Here is a 20,314-nt window from a genome sequence, read left to right on the forward strand (position 1 = left end):
ACCACACATCAACGACAGCTTCTGCCCATCCCTGTGCTCCTGACCTGTGCTCAGACTTTTCTCTGCTTGGCTCCTGGAGCAAGAAGTAATCAATATCTGGAGCATTGCTGAGGCAGTGGCTGTCAGCCATGCACGGCTACCTATCTGAATTGAAACTACTCCCAACTGATCTCTTTTTTAAAGATTCATTTATTATATATAAGTACACTGCAGCTGTCTTTAGACTCACTGGAAGAGGGCATCAGATCCCATTACAGATGGTGTGAGCCACCATGTGGTTGCTGGGATTTGAACAGTCAGTGCTCTTAACTGCTGAGCCATCTCTCCAGCCCCTCCTAATTGATCTTAAAGTTTGGTTGTTCAGTTACACAACTCATATTCCTAGGGTTCAGCAGTCACATGTAGACAGTGCCTACTGTATTGGGCTGAGCAAAAATAGGCTATTTACATCATTGTGGAAAATTCTACTGGACAGGGTTGGTTTGTATTAGGATGTGAGAAAATTCTTGGCTCTGCAAAGGACTAAAACCCACCATGTGCTTCTGGGGGCTGCATGTTGTATGTTCATTGTTTTTGGTGGTGGTCGTGGTTTTGGTTTTTTTGGGGGGGGTGAGGGGAGGGTTGTTTGATGTGTTTTCAAGATAGGGTTTCTTTGTGTTCCCCTGGCTGGCTTGGAACTCAAGTTAGAGAGAGCAGGCTGGCCTCCCTTTAACTCAGAGATCTGCCTGTCTCTGCCTACCAACTGCTGAGACTAAAGTCCTGCACCTCCACTGCGTTTGTTCTCACCAGTAACGTTATGAAGCTTCCTGGTGTCAAACAGGATGAGACTGAGGCTTGGAGAAACTAGGTCACCTGGCCAGGGTCAGCCAGAAGGTCAGTGGAGGATTCATCTGCTGCACGGGTTTGCAACAGACTCAGTTTGCAAGTGTGGTAAATCTAAAGTAGCTGAGGTGTCTTTGGCCTTTCTACATAGTTCCTACAGAGGTGCAGTGGGACTGTGTACAGGGCTAAAACTGGATCCTCCTATGGGTTTAATGGCAATCTCTTTAATGTGGGCCTAGTGAGTATATACTCACGTTTCAGAGTGATTGGCAATTGGAGGTCAGCTTTCCTAGTGATTGCTTCTTCCTACTGATGGCCGTTTCCTAGTGTGAGGGTCTAGCATCTCTTAAATGGGAAGCTAGGAAAGTGGTCACTCTATCCATAGACTGTCTCCTTTCTGTGGATGTGGGGAAAACACAGTACCAGATGAACTCATGGTAGGTAGCCCATCCCCTCCTGTGAAAGTCGGAGGCAGCAATGGGGGTAGCTGTGTCTTACTCCTCTGAGACCAACCATACTTTACATGTGTTAAGTGTTGGGTAAGTAGCTACTGCTTTATGCAATCACAAAGCCCAGACAGGGCATGTGGCGTGGAGGGATTGACCGACTGGTCCTCCTTCATTCCAAGCAATTAGGCAGGCCCCTATCCTGGGATTTCCAGATGAGTTTATCTTGTCTAGGAACAATTACTCTGGAGTTAGAGATTAATAACCTGTTTGCAGAAACAGTTCTATATTGTAGAAATCAGCATCTGGAAGTTTCTTATGCAAATCTCATGCAAAAACTAAACAAACCATAGATGTAGAACAGAACTTCTAGAACCTCCAAATGGTGCATGTCTAAAAGGAGCACATGGTGCTAGAGGTTGGGAAGTCTGAGGTTAAGGCTCCAATACATTTAATGTCTGATGTGCTTTATGCATGATGCCTCCTTGAATGTCTTCACCTAGGAGAAGACACAGAGGGTTCTCCAAAGTTCCTTTGATGGAGGTACTGAGCCCATCGTGAAGGCTCTTTTACCATCACCTAATTACCTCCCCAAGGGCAGATCTTCTAATGCCAAGAATTCAAACCTTCAGACTAGGGGAGGGCCTTCTCCTTCGATTGATCCATGTATCTGCATTTGTGTGGTAGCTTGGGGAGCCCCTGAACCCTACTAGGGGTCAGTTTTGCCTCCTATCTGATAATATGTGATAGTTGCTCATCTCCATTTGCACCCAAGGTCCACTCGACAGAATGATCTCTCTTCCCCTTCCCTCCAGGACTCTATGCTTTCTGTCTTTGGTATTCATAGCCTAGAACATTTTGCCAACTAGGCCTTTCTGCTTGGTTGGGGCTGCAGTTTTTATCCAAGAAGAAGCCTTAATTATATATTTCTGCCTCTATAATCACAAATCTGTGTCCCTTGTGCACATGGTGCCTAGGGACACCACGGTGAAGGCTACGGTTGCTATCGTCTCCCTTCGTCCTAGTGACAGATGCAGTAAGAGTTCTGTGCTGGGTTATTTATACCTGTTATCTGTGACCCAGGAAGGGCCTGTTGGAGACACTTTAAGCCCCATTACCTCTTCCTCAGTTTTGATCCGCCCTTCTCCTCTTTTGTTTTTCCAGAAAAACTAAAGAGACCATTTCTTCCTTCTACTCTTCCAGGCTGGGTGGAGTCCCTGAGGCTGAAGACTTGGCCTCCCAAATGCTAAAAGGCTTCCCCAGGGACCGTGTCTCAGCCCAAGAAGCACTTGTTCATGATTATTTCAGTGTCCTGCCATCCCAGTTGTACCAGCTTCCTAATGGTGAGTGTGAGTGTGCGCACGTGTCTATGTGTGTGCACGTGCATATGTGTGTAAGTGTGTGTATGAGTCTGAGTGTGCACATGCATATGAGTATGTGTGCGTACATATGTACACACACATGTGTGCATGCATATGCATCAAGTCTCATGGGTTTTCCCTCAACAATGGTGAATCATGGAGTTTGCAACGAGAAGTGAAGTCAGAGAGTAATTTGCTTTCCAGAAAGAATCACGGGGACCCAGCCTTGCCTGAGTTTTGACTAAGATTCCTTAAAACTCTGAAGCACCAGTGAGGAAAGGTGACAAGGACCTTTTTGAATTGGTGCAAGCCTTTCTCACACACAAATATATACTTAGAAATTGGCGGCAAGGAAGGTAGCCTCTGAGGTGTTTGCCTTGGCTAGCATCTGACAGAAGACGCAAAACCAATGCTTCTAATAAGCTGCTTCCCTCCTGTACAGAGAGTAAGAGGAGAGGTGACACGCATATGTCAGGAAGGAGAGATGGGCCCTTCTTGATTGGTAACACAGTGTTGCAGAGGGAAGCTCGAACATTGGGCTCTGGCGGAAGGGAAGTGACCTCCCAGGCTAGCCGCCCACTACAAACACAGGTTATCCTGAAACCAGCCTATGCAGCCTGTGCCTGAGTCATCCTCTAGATCTGAAATCTGCTGCAGGGTCACGTGGCAGGAGCTCTTCTTGGGTTTCTCAGAATGCAGCCAGAAACGACTACAGAAGGATGTGGGTGGCGGTCAAGGTCTGGGCTGTTTCGGCTGGGGAGAATATCCTTAGGTGAGGTTTCTTTGAAAACATTCACATTCAATGAAAAATCGTTGTTTGAAGTCCTAAGCCAAAGAAAAGAAAGCTGAGCAGGAAGGCCGGAGGGTCAGCCTGGGAAGAGGTGAATGGGGAGGGAGTGGGGTGGGAGTGGGTGGGAGCGGGGTGGGAGTCAGGATGGGGTGTCCCGGGATGCAGAACTATTGCCCAAGAGGCATAGGCACAACTTAGTCAGGCTTTGTAAACAGTTTCCCTAGATCTCATGAAACAGCACAAATCTCTTAGTTTGGGACTATTGAGGAATTTTATTATTAAAGTGAGTCACTTAAGATCTCTAAAAATAACCATCATTATACATCTGAGGTTAATATCTTACTTAACCCTGTAAGAAGAGGCAGCCATTAGAATTTATTAAGCTGCCATTAAGTGTCAAGAACACATGAAGTGCTATAAAAAGTTGAAGAAAACAAGAGGCTTGGCCTTGGCCTCAACGATCTTGCAGAGTGGGAGGAGAAGAGGGTGAAGAAGAGGAAACAGGGTACCTTTTACACATATTAGCACAAATCATATCAGAACGGCTCAAATCTGTGTATAATCAGCTGCAGATGTTCAGAGACGTGTGTTGAAGGTGACTTCGGAGAAATGGAGATAATCCAAGATGAGCCTAGAGGTGAATCTGGAAAGGGTGAGAGATGGGGTTGAGCTAGTGGGTCAGATGAAAGGCACCGCAGCAGACCTGTAGCGCTCAGCCTTTCCTGGTACCTGGCCTCATGTGGGTCTAGCCTGCCTGTCCTGTTATACTGCTCTCTTTCCCATCTGTGCCTAAAATCCTTCCCTCTCAGGACGCTCAACTCTGCCATATCACATACATGTGCAGTGTGTTCGGCTGTACACAGCACTCACATCTCTCTACTCAGAGAAATGTCCCCTGTTAGCTTCCTGCATAGTCTATTTTTCTGGACACTGAGAACCGCAGAGGTCTTCAAGGGTTTCTAGGCACCAGCTATTTTCATTAAGAAGCAGCAATCACTATCCAATCAGATGTTCGTGGGCACTTAGATTTTTATTCTCCCTAGAAATCAGAAGCAAAAATTTTCAATCAATGGAGTCTGGTGCATACAACATCTAAAGGTGTGTGTGTGTGTGTGTGTGTGTGTGTGTGTGTGTGTGCTCTCGCACATGAGTGAGGGAGAGAACAATCTGTATTCCTTCTCTGTTCACCCTGCTGCAGAACCCAAATCTACTTTGACACTTTGAGAAAAATGAAAAGATGGAATCTTGCAGGAGCCTGCCTGTGCTGGGGGGGAGATGAGGAGTGTGCACAGCGGGAGGGAAGTTGACTTTTCTTTATACATATAGGGGTTTTTCCATGCAGAGTTTAAATTATGCCTGATAAAAGGAGTTTCGTGGATGTTTCAGTTCTTTCAAATTCTCCTGGCTTCCTCCCAATTAAATGAGGTTTGTCAAAGCCACGGGGCTCTGCTGGCTGCTGCCTCGGCGGACAAGCACTTCCTGCAGCGACATCTCCAATCCCTGAGGGAGAAGATGAAAGGGCCAGCACCAAGAGACAGGGAAGAGGGGTGCAACTCTGTGTGTGTGTGTGTGTGTGTGTGTGTGTGTGTGTGTGTGTGTGCATTTGAGTGTGTGTAGAAATACACATAGATGACACTGGGCTGTGAATCAAGTAGGAAGGAAGAGCAAAGGTTTTAGGAAAGGGGAGAGGAAAATGGAGAAGAGCCTCCAGGGCTATCTGTGCACCTTGACAACAGTGGCCCTGGCCAAGGGTGCTTCTTCCACTAAGGGCTGCATCCCCTGGGCTGAGCACCAACACCAAACCCGCTTTTTCATTGCCCCTGGCAAAGAGCCTTTGTTAACAGCCTGCTTTGCAGACAGAGAGACCCAGTGAGTAAGCCTAGCTCCCAACCTGCAGGGACAGAAAAATCTCCATTGCCGAGGTCGGCTACTGCAGGCATAATTGTGGGGAAAAATAAGATGTATTTTTGTGAATGATGTGTGAGGAGCACTGCTTTGTTGTAATTAGGAGAACGGTTTTACTCTCCGGTTGCATTTCAGCACAGGCTCCATTTAGAGGCTTATAGTTAACATCGGTTTATTATTCTGGTCGCAGAATAACCGAATTGTCACTTTAAAATATATTCTGTTTCCCCTTTGATCTGGAAGATGCCAGCTCTTTTTGTCTGGCCTCTGAAGAAGACAATTAAGCATGAAGCTTGTAAGTGGAAAATATATGGAGAGCCGGGGACAGACAGCCCAAAGCCCAAGGCTGCTGTGCAAACTCCCCACACAATCAAAGAACGGTTCCCATCAATCTACGCCGATTTTCATCAAGCTGAGTCTCCAACGATACTTTCCCTGGGTCGTGGCAGTAAGGTTAGAGCCAGAGGAAATTGATCAAGGGTGATTGGCCATGAAAACCCAGGAATTCCAGGATCTGTTCCCATGTGGAGATCACTGTTAAGTGGGAAAGAGTCAGTATTAGAATGGCGAGCCTGTGGGAATGTCTGCCAAGCTCTGACGTTTTTTTTTCCCTCCTTGACTCTTGAACACCTGAAGAAACATTTGTTGAAGGAGAAATTATTGGTAGTCCCTCTCAAAACACACCCATCAGCAAGCTAATTGCTTTCGCAGATGGCCAGGGAACAGCTCTCTCTACTCCGCACCAGCTCATAGCCACACTTGTGGTCCCCATGGCCAAGCCAGCAATGCAGCCTGTCAGCTGGGGCACCGAGGGCCTAAAATTAGGCCCTTGGCAGCCCTCTAATCTTAGCTCCAGGTTCAGCCCTTTGCTTAATTCCCTTTGCCCTCAGTATGAACTTGGGTTCTGGGAAAGGAACACTGGTTAACGATTTGGGGGTGAGGGAGTAGAAAACCATTAAGCTGCCCCCTCTAGAAATGGCGACCCTCTGTGCCTACAGGAAGCCTTCCAAACGTTACCGGTAGAGAGTTAAGATGGACTTTGGAAGCTCACCATTTTAAGCACACACACTGAACCACAGGAGTATTAAAAAAAAAAAAAAAAAAAAACTGGGCCAGTAAATGCCACATGATTTAAGAGTCTGGTCCTTAAGCCCCAGTTCCTGATCATCAAGACATCAAAGGGTCTCTCTCTCTCTCTCTCTCTCTCTCTCTCTCTCTCTCTCTCTCTCTCATTTTCTATTCTAATCTAGGTTTGAGACAGTCTCTACCATCTCTTCCTGGACTAAATCCCCTCTTCTTCGTCTTTAAAATAAATAGGTCTTGGCATCTTAGGAAAAAAGAAATCATCCTGAAGTTTAAAGGCTTGCCATGCTTCACAAATACTTTTGTAGAAACAATGTTCTATGGGCTGGACAGAGGTGGAAAAAGCCTGCAGCGCCGCACCCCCCTCCACCTTCCCTCCCACCTCCTCGTCCCTCCACTCTGAGAGCTCTGAAAACTCATTCTTAGTCAACATGAGAGTTGGATTTCACTTCCCTCCAAAACAAGGGAAAATTTCTCAGTCTTCGTCTTCTAACATCATGTCTTCAAACTTTAAACAGTTTTGTGTGTGTGTGTGTGTGTGTGTGTGTGTGTGTGTGTGCACGTACATCCATGTATGGAAGCTGACCTGGGTGTCATTCCTTAGGAGCTGTCAACCTTGATTTTTAAGCCGGGAGACAGGACCACTCACTGGTTGGCTAGGTGGGTTTGCAGTCACATGACATGATCTAGCCTCCTCTCCGGAATGACCTATGAGCTCTCACACAATGCTTTGCTTGGGTTTTTTGTTTGTTTTGGTCTTTGGTTTTCTTGAGACAGGGTTCCTCTGTGTAGTCCTGGATGTCCTCACTTTGTAGACCAGGCGATCCTCAAACTCAGATCCACCAGGACCAGCAGCCAACCAGCTTCACCTCAGTGGTTTTAACATGGATGACTGCTAAGGTCCAAGGTAAGGTCAGGCTCGGGTCTTTATGCTTGCTAGCCCCGGTGGAGACCATGCATCTTCTTTGCTCCACCTCTCTGTCTCTCTCTGTCTCTGTCTTTCTGTCTCTCTCCCCCCTGAAGATTGAACCTAGGACCTCACACATGATAGGCAAGGGCTCTCCCACTGAGCCTTAGCCTTCGGTTACATTTCTTTAATTATCTCACTATATATATACATACATATGTCAAATATAAGTTCTGTTTCTCCCACTTTCTTAGTCATTGGGCCTTATTGTGGTATTATAAAATTCCTCCTATATTTGTCTCTAAGACTTTGGACCCGGCATAGCAGCAGGTTTCTAACGTAGTGGGAAAATTATGTTTCAGTTTATTCATCAAACACTTACTATGAGTGTGGTGCTGGGACCAGAACAAGGGTTTAGGCATAGACGTTACCCTCCAAGAGCCTACCTTAAGGCAATGAACGAGGCTGGGCTGTGACTCCATACAGTCATTTGGCATTTGCAGAGGTTGACACCACTGAGGAGGGCCAGGATAAGTGTGAGTGGGTCTTGAATGGTTGGTTGGGGAGTTGGCTCAGTGGGTAAGAGCGTCTTCAGTGTCAGAATGAGGACATGAGTTCAAATCCCCAGCACTCATACAAAGGGAAGCACGGACCAGGCACGGTGGCACACAACTTTAATCCTAGAATTCAGGAGGCAGAGGTGGAAGGATCTCTGAGTTTGAAGCCACCCTGTTCTACAGAGTGAGTTCTAGGACAATGAAACCTTGTCTTGAAAACCAAAAAAAAAAATAAAAGTGGGGCATGGCCAGCAACCTCAGCTTTTAGGACAGCCTGTAACCTCAGCTTTTGGGACAGCCTGTAACCTCAGCTTTTGGGACAGCCTGTAACCTCAGCTTTTGGGACAGCCTGTTACCTCAGTTTTTGGGACAGGCTGCAACCTCAGCTTTGGGACAGCCAGCCTCACCAAAAGCTTCAGCTTTGATGAGAGACCCTGCCCTAAAAACTAAGGTGGAGAGGGATTGATTGGGGCACCCAGCATCTTCCACTGGCTTCTGTGACATATGGGAACGCACAAAACAGACACACACCCTAAGAATTTAAAAAGAAGATGATGAGTCTGCATGGTTAGGGCCAAAATAGATTCAAAGGAGAAAAATGTCCTACACATTTTTAGGGGGGGCAGGGTGGGCAAGATCATATGTACCCCAGGCTGGCCTTGACTTCTCCGTGTAACTGACCTTCTGAACCTCTTGTTTCAGAATTACAGGCAGGTCTGCCACTCACAGTTTACAAGGTGTTGGGGCTGGAACCTAGCTTTGTGCATGCTAGGCAAGTACTGTTTACTGTGTCCCTAGCACTGCACATCCCTCGGTGTCCTTCAGTGTTGCTCTAGAGCTGCCTTCTTCGAGCAGCAGAGGCAAGACCTTGAACCTGACACATCGCAGCTTTTCCCTCTCTTCATAACACATGTTCTTGCAGCAACTTAAACTGAGGGAGTTCCTTGTGTGCTTCTGTATGACTTCAAGCTGCTTCTGCTTATTGCTTACTGGTTTGTTTACTGATTGGGGTGGGGCTTGAGATTCTTGCATTTGATAGATCAGGAATGCAGCGGCAGACACCCCATTCTCCCTGACATCACCGGGTTCCATTTCATTCTCTCAACGAATTCGCTGCAAGTAAAGGTGGAAATATTTTGATTTTTAAAAATTTTATACTTAAGTTTTATTTTACATCCTCCCAATAGTTCCCCTCCATCCTCTCCTCCTTCTCCTTTCCCCCTGTGTATTGCTTTTTAATAAGTATTTATTTTTCTGTGTATGAATGTTTTGCCAGTGTGTGCCATGTGTGTGCATGTGTGTATGTCGTGTGTGTGCATGTGTGTATGTCATGTGTGTGCATGTGTGTATGTCATGTGTGTGCATGTGTGTATGTCATGTGTGTGCATGTGTGTGTGCCATGTGTGTGCATGTGTGTATGTCATGTGTGTGCATGTGTGTGTGCCATGTGTGTATGTCATGTGTGTGCATGTGTGTATGTCATGTGTGTGCATGTGTGTATGTCATGTGTGTGCATGTGTGTATGTCATGTGTGTGCATGTGTGTGTGCCATGTGTGTGCATGTGTGTATGTCATGTGTGTGCCTAGTGTTCACACAGGTGGAAAAGGGCATTGGGTCCTCTGGGGTTGGAGTTACAGCACCCTCTGGAAGAGCAGTAAGTTCTATTAATCACTAAGCCTCTTCATAGTTTTTGTATCCAGTTTACTCAAAGTTTAATTAAACTATGTTTGAGGCCAAGTTTCAACATCTGGATGTGAGAGGAAGAAGGAAGAGTTAGTTACTTGCTTCTCTCTCCGTCTCTCTGTCTGTCTCTCTTTCTATCTTTCTCTCTGTTTTCCTGAGACAGAGTATTGCTACATAGCTTTGGCTGGCTTGAAACTTACAAAAGCAAACCAGGCTAGCCTCACACTTGTGAGCCATCTTCCCGCCTTGACCATCCAAGTAGAACGTCGTGTGTGCCACATATCAGGAACTGAACAGTCTAACAGACATTCTCCCCAACATTCATTCTTTCCTTCTTTCTTCTTTCTTTCTTTCTTTCTTTTGTTCATTCATTCCTCTGTGTATGTGTGTATGTGTGTGTTGATGTGTTGTCCTCATGGTAACTGTTTTTTGAGACAGTAGATTTCACTGGGACTTGGGCCTCATAGATTAGACTAGTCCGATTGGCCAGCAAGCCTCAAGCATCTACCTCCCCAGGGTTCTACCATCATGCCTAAATTTTCTGTTTGTTTTTGAGACAGATTTCTTTGTGTATCTCTGGCTGTCTTGGTACTTACCATGCAGACTAGGCTGGCCTAGAACCCAGAGATCCACCGGCCTCCCGTGTGCTGGGATTAAAGGCATGCACTTGCTGGCTGAATGCCTGACTTTTTATGTGGGTTCTGGGGATCAAACTTGGGTCCTTATGTTTACACAGCAAGTACTTGATAAACTGTACTATTCTGCCAGCCCCCTTGCTCTACTTTTTAAACTGTTCATTGAGCAATATTTTAAAAGCAGGCAATTCAAAAGTAACATGAGGGCCAATGAGATGTTTCAGTGGCTAAGGGTGTTAAGTGTCAAGCCTCATGACCTTAGTTCACTCCCTGGGCCCCACATGGTAAAATAGAACTGAGTCCTTTGAGTTGACCTCTGACCTCCACACAGGTGCTATGGCACAAGCACACAAACCACACACACACATACACACACACACACACACACAGGCACCTCAATCAATCCTCAATCCCAACAAGCCTGTGTAGGTGAGTTACATTTACTGGCACCAAAGACTCTCTAAGTAAAGATAAACCATTCAGGAAAGGATGAGACCTTGAGAAAGGACCCTTAAGGGCATTGACACTGGAGGGGGTTAAAAAAAAAAAAAAAAAAAAAAAAACAACTCATCTTTCTTGGCATCTGTGTGCTTTGAAGTGGGTCTCAGCCCACCACAGCTGGAATGACTACTCTCATATCACAGCTTCAAAACCTGGTACTGCCACACTGTAGTTATGCTCACCTGTGACCTCAGTACTCAAGAGGCTAAGGCAGGAGGATGGCAAGGGTGAGGCTAGGCTAGGCTACTGAGGAAGACTGGCTCAAACAAAAAAGGAAATGGAAATTGGGATTGATAGTGGAGTCACCCATTTGGAAGAAGAGAAACCAAGAGTCAATGACATGAGGCTAGCCCACTCTCCCCAAATTCACTCTATACACGAGAGCATTATAGCTAGACTGTTTTAGAGACAAGGCCGGCTCCCAGTCCCAGCTTGCCTTTCTGGGAAAGGTTCCGCCACCCCCAGGTTGAATGGGTCACACCTCAATTTCATATGTTGTGGAAATTCACACCCCAGTCCCACCCATCCTGTCCCCTGTGCTGTGGAGTCCCAGCATTGCTGTTCTCAGTCACTGTTTATGATACTGTCCGCAAGCACCCATGGGTCTTAAGAGTTCTTACTCGATGGCCGTCACTGTTCTTGCTTCACTCTGTAACCACCGTGCAAGAAAAACAAGAATCAAGTGACAATGGGAGAAAGGCATAAACTAGTAATTTATTCAAGAGGAAGCAAAAGCAAAGAAGCGATATATCCCATGACCCCATGAGAGGCGGCTCTTGAAGGCGGGGTCTAGATAAAACCATGTAACTGCTAAGGGTTCTTTTCCTTTAGCCAGTGACTCCCAATGCAAGTGAGGTACCAATCTAAGCATTTTTTGCTGACCAGGGACTGTGCCTTCCATTGATATCCATTCAACCAACCTTATGTAATAGGAGCTCCACAAAATTGCTCATATGTTTTAAATCAAGATATGTTTATCCCTGAAATCACCTGGCTAAATAATTAATTTAGCAAGCTTAAGAATAACCAAACAAGCCAGGCCATAGTGGTGCACGTCTTTAATCCGAGCACGGAGGAGGAAGAGGCAGGCAGATCTCTGAATTCTAGGCTAGCCTGATCTACAGAACAAGTTCCAGGACAGCCAGGGCTATGTAGAGACACACCAACTCAAAAACCAAACAAAGCAACACAAAACTTAGATGTATGCAAATGTGATACATAAATGGTGGTTTGAACATTACAAAGTTAAAAAATAAACAGTTTAATTACTGAGCCCTAGAGGACGGATTGGATAAATATTAATGTGTTGCCTGGACACAGTGCTGTGTACCATTTGAAGCTGCTCCCAGGAGTGTGAAGTGTGTTGGAAGCACATAAGACCATAAGCCACATAAAACCAGAAAAATAGGCCTGAGGGTACATGACCTTAATCCCAGATTTGAGAGACAGCCTGGGTCACACAGCAAAGTCATCTTTCAAAATGGAAGGGGGGGATAGAAAGGATAGAAAGAACGGAAAAGAAAAAGGAGGAAGAGGAGAGAACAGAGAGAAGCCAGCAAATACCTTTAGCTCAGAAGGCAGCCGTAGGTGGCTCTCTGTGAGTTCAAGGCTAGCCAGGTCTACATAGCAAACTTCTGTGAGTTCAAGGCCAGTCTGGTCTATATAGCAAACTTCAGGCCATCCAGAAATACACAGTGAGACACTGGCTCAAAAACCAAAAGCAAAATTGAGGATACAAAATGTTATATTATAATCTACCTATGAAAATTACTTGCACATGAACAAAACTGAAAGTTAATATAGAGAATAAAAATGTTCTAGAATATTCTGGGTCATTTTCCCTCCTTTTCAGAATTTTCTGTAAGGCTGGTGATGCCTTTTTTTTTTTTTGGCTTTAAGAATGAATTAAAGCTCATTAATAATCCAAGAGCTAAGAATATAGCCTTGTGGCAATTTTTTGTATTCAAAAATCATTATGTTTAAAAATCATTATGTTTAATCTATACACACCAAGAAAACTCTGACTGTTACCATGTTACGTTCTGTTCTACATGTACTTTATGCTTATGGTAGTACATATGCTAGTAGATTTCAATGCATACTATCAAACTTCTAAAAGAATTAAGTACTGACAAAAATATATTCATATAGTGTTATGCCAAAATGCGTTTAAAAAAAGAATGAGTTAAAGCAAAATTGTGCAAGGGTTCTGAGTTCTAGACTGAGAATTAAAGGGCTATGTTTTCTTGTTCATCATCAAACCCCAGATGCACCGCTGGTTTGAAAAGCCTTGTTTTTTGTTTTTCTTTTCTCTTTTCCTTTTTCTTTTCTTTTTCTTTTTCTTTTTGGGTTTTTTTTTGTTTGTTTGTTTTTTGTTTTTTGTTTTTTTTTCCATCTGCTTAATGGGGGGTTAACACTAGTTTCTTTTAACCCAGAATGAACTGAATGTTTATGAAACCTTCGGCTCCCTAAATACAAGGGTTCAAGTAAGTATGGTTCTAGGAGGCAAGAGGTGAGATCGAGAGAAAAGACAAACAGGTACTAATTAACTTTAAAAGAAAAGACCATCTGCTTTAATGGGAGATGGATGTGTCCTGTGCCCACCCCCACACGCCCCATCCCTTCACCCATCTCCACCTCCCCACCCCCTCCCCAACTTCGCCCCTCACACCCCCCACCCCCAGCCCCTGTCTGAGACTTAGTGCACTCTGTTCCTTAGCAACTTCAGTTTAAGGTGCCCTGTGATCCCTTGGGCTTTGATGATATAAAGCTGCCACACCCCATATGAGCCAAGACGTTGGCCTTCTCAGGCAGAAGTGTGTATTCTGAGTAATCGAACACACTAAGCAGCTGTCGCTGACGGATTGATGATGTTCAAGAACAGCACAAAAGTCACATGACAGCGAGACAGCAAAGACACTTTGCAAGGCTAGTTTAGTTCCAAGCTCCGTGTGACTCTCCCCTTTAGCCAGGATGAACAAGGGGGATCTGATTATCTTGTTTCCTGTGGTGGTGATTCAACACCCCAACCCCATTAAGTCACTTTCTGCACTCCAGTGCACCGGTCTTCCTGGGTTATCATCCCAGGGAGAGTAAACGGAGACGCTGGAATCGGATTTCTAAGGAAGAGAGTCAAAGCACGGTTTGAAAGGGGTAACAGCCAGCTGCCAGGAGCCCAGGAACTCAATTAGACGGAGAGACAACTGTCTCATTATCTCCTCTGAAATAATCTAAATACATAAGAACCTAAAAGTTTTAAATAAACTCGTCTTACCGACCGTCTAGATGACTGAACTTCCCTTCCCAGAAAACTTTTAAGCACCCACTTTCGTATTTATTTATTCTAAGCGCAAAGCAGCTGTGATAATTACGCTGTCAGATTCACTAAGCTAATGAGCAGTCACTGGCGTGGAAAGGCTTGCCTGGCTGAGATCACTGAGGCAGAGCCGGCTGCCACCTCCCGGCTTCTCTCCTTTCCTCCCTAGCCTTTTCCTCCTCACTTTTCCATTTTCTTTTACTGTGACTTAGGAAGGACAGTCTGGCAACCCACAGACAACTTGAATTCTTTTGATTAGTTCTCTCTCTCCTCTTCACTTTCTCTCTGTCCCCCTTCCTCCCTCTTCCTCTTCTCTCTCTCCTCTCCTCTTCCTCTTTTCTTCTTCCCCTTCTCCTTCCTTCTCCCTTCCCCTCCCCCTTTTCCCTCATCTCCTTTTTCACCATCCCTTCCCGGTTCCTCTCCCTTTCTTCTCCTCTTCCACTCCGTTCCTATCCCTGCTTTAGAGGGACAAGGAAGCCCCAGGGGAACCCAGGCTTTTCATACCTGGGTCTCCGAGGCAAGAAGAGGTTTCTCCTGGAGACAAACTCCTAAATCAGCTTGGATTTGAGTCGACAAAGAGTCCGCTAAGTATACCCAATGTCTGTTTTAGCTGCATGTGAGCTAAAGGAGAGTACAAAGGTGAACAGTATAGCATCCCTGTGAAAAATGTCTTATTTGGGTGAGCAAAAATAATCCTCCTCCCCATTCCAACCTGCGAGTCTATTATATTAAACCAAAGAAGTCAGAACTGCAGGTTCCCCACAGCACTTGATGCAAAGAAGTCAAGACCAAGCAAGGCAGGAACAACAGTGGAGGCTTCTTCCTTCCCCTTGGGTGTGAACAGCTTCAAGCAAATGATATCATTACGATATGTAAATTATGAGCTATTCAGACCATGGGCCTGGACAAGCAAAGCCTGCGTGTGAGGACGCTGAGAGCGAGTCACTCGGTGACTTGCTCCTGCTCTGCTCTATCCATGCCCTCAGCGATGGCAACTGTTCAGAGCCTACTTCGTGTCAGGAAGTAGACGTGGAAGGCATCTCACACGTGTTCGTGTTTAGCTCGAAGCTATCTGCTGAGAAGTTTTTCCCCCGCTTGCACAGATGAGTCCTTTAACTGAGCGTTAACATTGGAAGGACTTGGTTCATCACCTCACCGAGTGTACATGGGGACACAGGTGTCTGTGGAACCGCAAATTGCCAGGCTGCCCAGCAGTCAAGTACAGACTTCCCCTGATGGGCAATGCTTTCATTTAAGAGTGGATTAGACATTAGAGTGGAGTGAAGGCCACATGCACTCAGTAGAAACCATCAAATGAGCCTTCCATGCCCATGTGCTCCAGGACTGTGCCTGTCACTTTAGGGTCTAGCAATGTACTCTCTTCACACGTGTTCCCAGTGGCGCAGTCACGAGGCAGAAACAGCCAGCATTCTAGTGTTCAGCATTGCCAAGCTCTGATGTTCTATACGTTAGGCATGTTGAATGCATGTTATTCTTGCTTTGAGACAGGGTCTTAGTAAATGCATTTTTGTATGTGTTTATTTTGGGTATTCTGTCTTCGTGTGTCTCTACACAGCAGAAGAGAGCATCAGATCCTGTGGGATTACGTTATAGCCCGCTGTGAGCCACCATGCAGGTGCTGAGAATTGAAGTCAGGACTTCTGAAAGAATGGCCAGTGCTCTAACTGCTGAGCCATCTCTCTGGCCCTGTTAAATGCATTCTCGATGGGGCTAGAGAGATGTCTCAGTGGTTAAAAGCAAGAGCTGTATTTCCAAAGGTCCAATTCCTAGGTTTCCTTCCTTGTACTCCCAGCACATCTGTACCTCCAGTCTCAGGGGACCTGATACCCCACTGACCCCCAGCACATCTGTACCTCCAGTCTCAGGGGACCTGATACCCCACTGACCTCCAGCCACAGGCCCTGTATGCACAGTGCACAAGCAAAATACCTGCACATATAAAGTAAAAAAATTAATTAATTAAAAAATACACTTTGATTTATGATATTTATTGTTGTCCTTTTATGCTGGGGATTGAACACGAGGATTTACAATGGCTTTACCAGGATATATGTCCCCATGGTAAGTCAAAGAGCATCCGTCTTTGTAAGGAAGAAGGTACTACATAAAGACATTTCAATTTTTTTTTTAATTTATGAAAGTCATAACTTAGAGTTTATTTAGATTGTCTTTAGAGGTGAAGGTATCTCACAAGGTTTTAAACCTTCCTTGGGATATCTAGCCCACATGCTGCTCTCTGCCTGGCTTGGTGGGAGTACGGTCTACACTCCTTGGCATTCTGCTTTAACTACTCCCTGTGGGTGCCAGACCCTTCCCTAATTTCATCTGCTAGCATTTGGTGAATGTGCACCGGACTGAATTAAATAGGGACCACATGACAATTATTACAGCTTCCGTAACGTACCCCAAGTCAGTAGAAACGAGGAGTAAGTCTGCCTATTTTGACATCTCTTTGGGTAACGGATGTTACAACAGGCAGACAAAATATGTGTATTGTGGAAGAGTTCAGAAAATACTGTATCAACGTTCTTCTCTTTTCCTCTCTACAGAGGAGTCTCTGTTTACAGTTTCGGGACTGAAGCTAAAGCCAGAAATGTGTGAGCTTTCGGCTTCCTACAGGAAGGGACACCTCCTAGCCAGGGTTAACAGATGCTGGTGAGAAGAGGTGAGGTCATCTACGTCTTTGAAGTGAATGAATCCAAAACCACAAGTGATTGATTGATTGATCAATTGATCGCTGCTGGCAGGAGTGAACATTGTCTTCCTCTGTCCAAGGTCTAGCACTTTATCCACACTCCTACGGCAGCCTCCTTTAGAACCCCACTTCCTAAGCTAGGGAAGAGATGTGTATGGTTATTTCTCCCACTCCCCGAGCTGCAGTGGGCTCCTGAGTAACAGCTTGACGATTCCCACCAATACTGGTGGAATACAAAGTTCCTGTGACATTGTTTTCCTTAGCTAGGCAGGCCTCTGTGTCAGCTACAAGACACATCAGGGCCAAGATGACCAACAGACCCACTTTCCCCAAAGGCTGCAAAGTTTCATGGAGTGCGGGATATTCGGTGCTGAAATGACATTTCTTGCCAAGTCAGGATGCTTTGTTATATTAGTGGTGAATTCTCTTCTCCAACAGTCTCAAGGAGCAAAGGGTATGATGGGAGATTCTCCCAGAACCATTGGATCCTAAAAGGTGTTGCGCATAGCTAGCTTCTGCTAGCGTGCACAGAAGGCTGGCGAACACTCCCCAAAACCAAGTGCAGACATACCTAAGTGTCTCAGGAGCACTTCCTCTACTAAGCCTCTGCTATGAGCAGGAGGGACAGTAATCTGGGTAGAGTTAACGAGAAACCAGGTGCAGGGTCAGCCAGCCCTTTAGGTATTCCTGGCCAGGTTCCGAATCATAATAATCCTATTCTCTGATAGGGCCACCCAGTTGGCAAGCACAGCTTGGCCATGTCTCCTGGTAGAAACCCTTGGGATATCCCCCATGTGTGCACCCCAGTGTCACTCACGTGATGGTCTCCTGTTCTTTGTGACTTTCTCTTGGATCTCTATCTCTGACTTTCCTGATTTAAAGGCGTCTATGAATCAAAGATGTCTGCCTCTGATTCTTCAGCAATGGTCCATCTTTAAAAGAACAGGGAAGTTTAGAATTAAAGCTGTTTCACAGAGCATTTTATAAAAGGCCCCAGTTCGTGTCTTGACCATGCACAATTGAAATCACCATCAGCAACGTAACCATGTGGTATTCCCCTTGCAAAACATTTCCTAGGGCAGAGTTTTAGGGGGTTTGTTTTTGGTTTTCTTCTTGTGCCATTTCAAACTAACTAGTCGAGAGCCATTCCTTCCTGAACTAAAGCCTGAACCCAGGGCTGGGTGTGTGATAGGCAAATGCTTTAGCTGCAGCCCCATCAAAGATGCTCCAATGCTTGCCTGCTTAGTGTCAGCATTGCTTCATTTTTTGCTACAGACTCATCCTACTTTTCAAAACTTATTTAAATTTTAATTTTATTTGTGAGTGTTTTGTCTCCTGTAAGTCTGTGTATCACATGCATGCCTGGTTCCTCGGGAGGCCAAAAAAATAGCACCAGATCCCTGAAACTTGAGTCTCAGACAGTTGTGAGCCAGCACGTGGGCTTTGGAAACAGAACCTGGGTCTTCTGCGAGAGCAGCAAGTGCTTACAGCCACTTACCCACTGAGCCTCTCTCTCCCCATGATTTTGTCTTACCTAAGCAGCCAGAAGGGAGGCAGAGCACCCTCCCTGCCTTTCTGATCTTTCTGACTCTCAGAAAGAATGGCTACCTATAGAGTAAAATCGGTCACGATAGAAAATCAATTCAAGGGCTGGAGAGATGGCTCAGTGGTTAAGAGCAATGGATGCTCTTCCAGAGGTCCTGAGTTCAATTCCCAGCAACCACATGGTGGCTCACAACCACCTACAATGGGATCTGGTGCCTTCTCTGGTGTGTCTGAAGTCAACGACAGTATATTCAAATATATAAAAATGAAGAAATCTTTAAAAAAGGAAAAGAAAATCAATTCAGTGCAGTTTGTGGCGCCCAGTTCTAGTGATGGCAGGAGAGAGGAGACAGATTCGGCCTCTGTAGGAATGATCTTGTGACATCCCTACACTTCTGTTCTAACACAGAGAAACCACAACCGGGAAGAGCCAGAACACGTGAACTTTCCAGTAAATAACTAGGGATCTGTAAAACGGGAGCCGACTAGAGTTAAGGAGCCCAAATGCACACTGGGATCTGCAAGTCTTTTACTCTTGAGTCTGATTTACATCCAAATATTCACTCTTCAGGAAGTTTGAGATGTGGATTGGGGTATTAGGAGTTGGTAACTGGCAGCAGTTCCTCAGCATCGAGACTTTGAGTGAGCCACAAAAATACCAGTTTGGGGTTTTTTAATAGATGTTGGTACTGAAGCAAAGACGCAGTGAGGACCTGAAGTACTACATCAGCCACTGTCACAGGTGACTCTCCTGTGTCAGTTTACAGCATGCTGTGGTTCCACCCACGGATGTGGTGAGTTACAACTGTAGTTCGTGAAGTCAGAGAGAGATTTTTAAATATTTTTGACAGGTCTCACTTTGGAGCCTTGTTTGGGCTGGAACACACAGAGATCCACCTGCTTGGGATTAAAACTAATACCACCACGCTGTGTTCTTTCTAAAGTGTTCCTGGTTCTCATTAGGAAGGACAGGATGATACCTCTGTGGCTGGAGAGATGCTCCTTGCTTAAGAGCAATGGCTACTCCCTCACCCAGCATGCATGTGGTGGCTGGCAACCCTCTGTTCCTTCAGTCCCAGGAAGTGCGGCATCCTCTTCTGGCCTCCTTGGGTCCTGCATGTATGTGTTTACACGGACATACCTGCAGGCAAGACACACACACATGTAGCAATAAATAAGAAATGTAATGACTTATTTTAAGATGTTGCCTCTGCAATCTTTTTTAATCACCTTTTAAAAATCTAAGTGTGGGATTGCGTAGGTATCTGAACTCGTGAATCTCTTCTCAGTCTGCCTTTTCTCACTGTTGTTTGACTTTGTCCGTTCTTCTTTTCCTCTCAGGCCTGTAGCCTTGTGTCAGCTTACTAAGAAGCTTCATGCCCCAGTTCCTACTGGGTCAGAGATCTGGGTTCTCTCTCTTGCCTCCTGGAATATTTAAAATACAATGTTCAAGGCAACGATATAATACCGGAAGATGGTGCAGCGGAAGGTTATTGCTATTACTGTTACCTGAAAAAAAGAAAAGACATAAATTGAGATGATGTGAAAAGAGCTAGCTCTTTCAGAACAGTTTCAACCATTTTGATCAGAGTCCCTGGGCTCAAAACTCTGTTTCTTTATAGGACAGATTGGGAGATGAATGGCTGGAAAGTTCTAGAGCCAGGGCTGGTGCTTGCTGAGGCCTGTCATGTTTGTATCTCTCACAGTCCCCCCAACTGAAAGACTTCTGTGCTGTGGAGGGGATTAGTCTGGCTTAGAAAGGTCTGTAGGAAAAGTGCTCTCTTGGATAAAGTTGTCAACAAATGGACTTGCTTGGGACTATTTGTAGTGATCCCCGGGGTCCATTCCTCCTCCTCCAGTGGCTATCAGAGTCTTTACTGCTTAAGTACACCCAGATTTTAGGAGTTCAAATTGGGCTGCTGGCTAGAGTTGAGTTTCAGGCTATCACCTGCTACTGTATCCTAATTGTCTTCATCGATGGCGAAAGCGACAAGGAACCTAAGCTGCCATTGATGGTAGCGATACTGCAGCTCCAGAGATGAAATT

The 20,314-nt window shown here is 45.4% G+C and overlaps 1 protein-coding gene across 2 annotated transcripts in view; it reads left to right on the forward strand.

The window, feature by feature from the left end:
• CDK15 (cyclin dependent kinase 15) overlaps positions 1 to 16,687 on the forward strand; it is a gene marked incomplete at both ends in the record, with an annotated part of 84,934 nt that extends 68,247 nt beyond the window's left edge. For both annotated transcript variants that reach the window (XM_080933498.1, XM_080933499.1), the window contains 2 exons: positions 2,472 to 2,611; positions 16,578 to 16,687. In XM_080933498.1, coding sequence (XP_080789624.1) covers positions 2,472 to 2,611; positions 16,578 to 16,687 — 250 coding nt within the window. The remainder of the gene's footprint in view (positions 1 to 2,471; positions 2,612 to 16,577) is intronic.
• Between the last annotated feature and the right edge of the window lie 3,627 nt (positions 16,688 to 20,314).

The sequence above is a fragment of the Micromys minutus genome, assembly GCF_963924665.1.
Source record: "Micromys minutus genome assembly, chromosome: 19".
Classification (NCBI taxonomy): domain Eukaryota; kingdom Metazoa; phylum Chordata; class Mammalia; order Rodentia; family Muridae; genus Micromys; species Micromys minutus.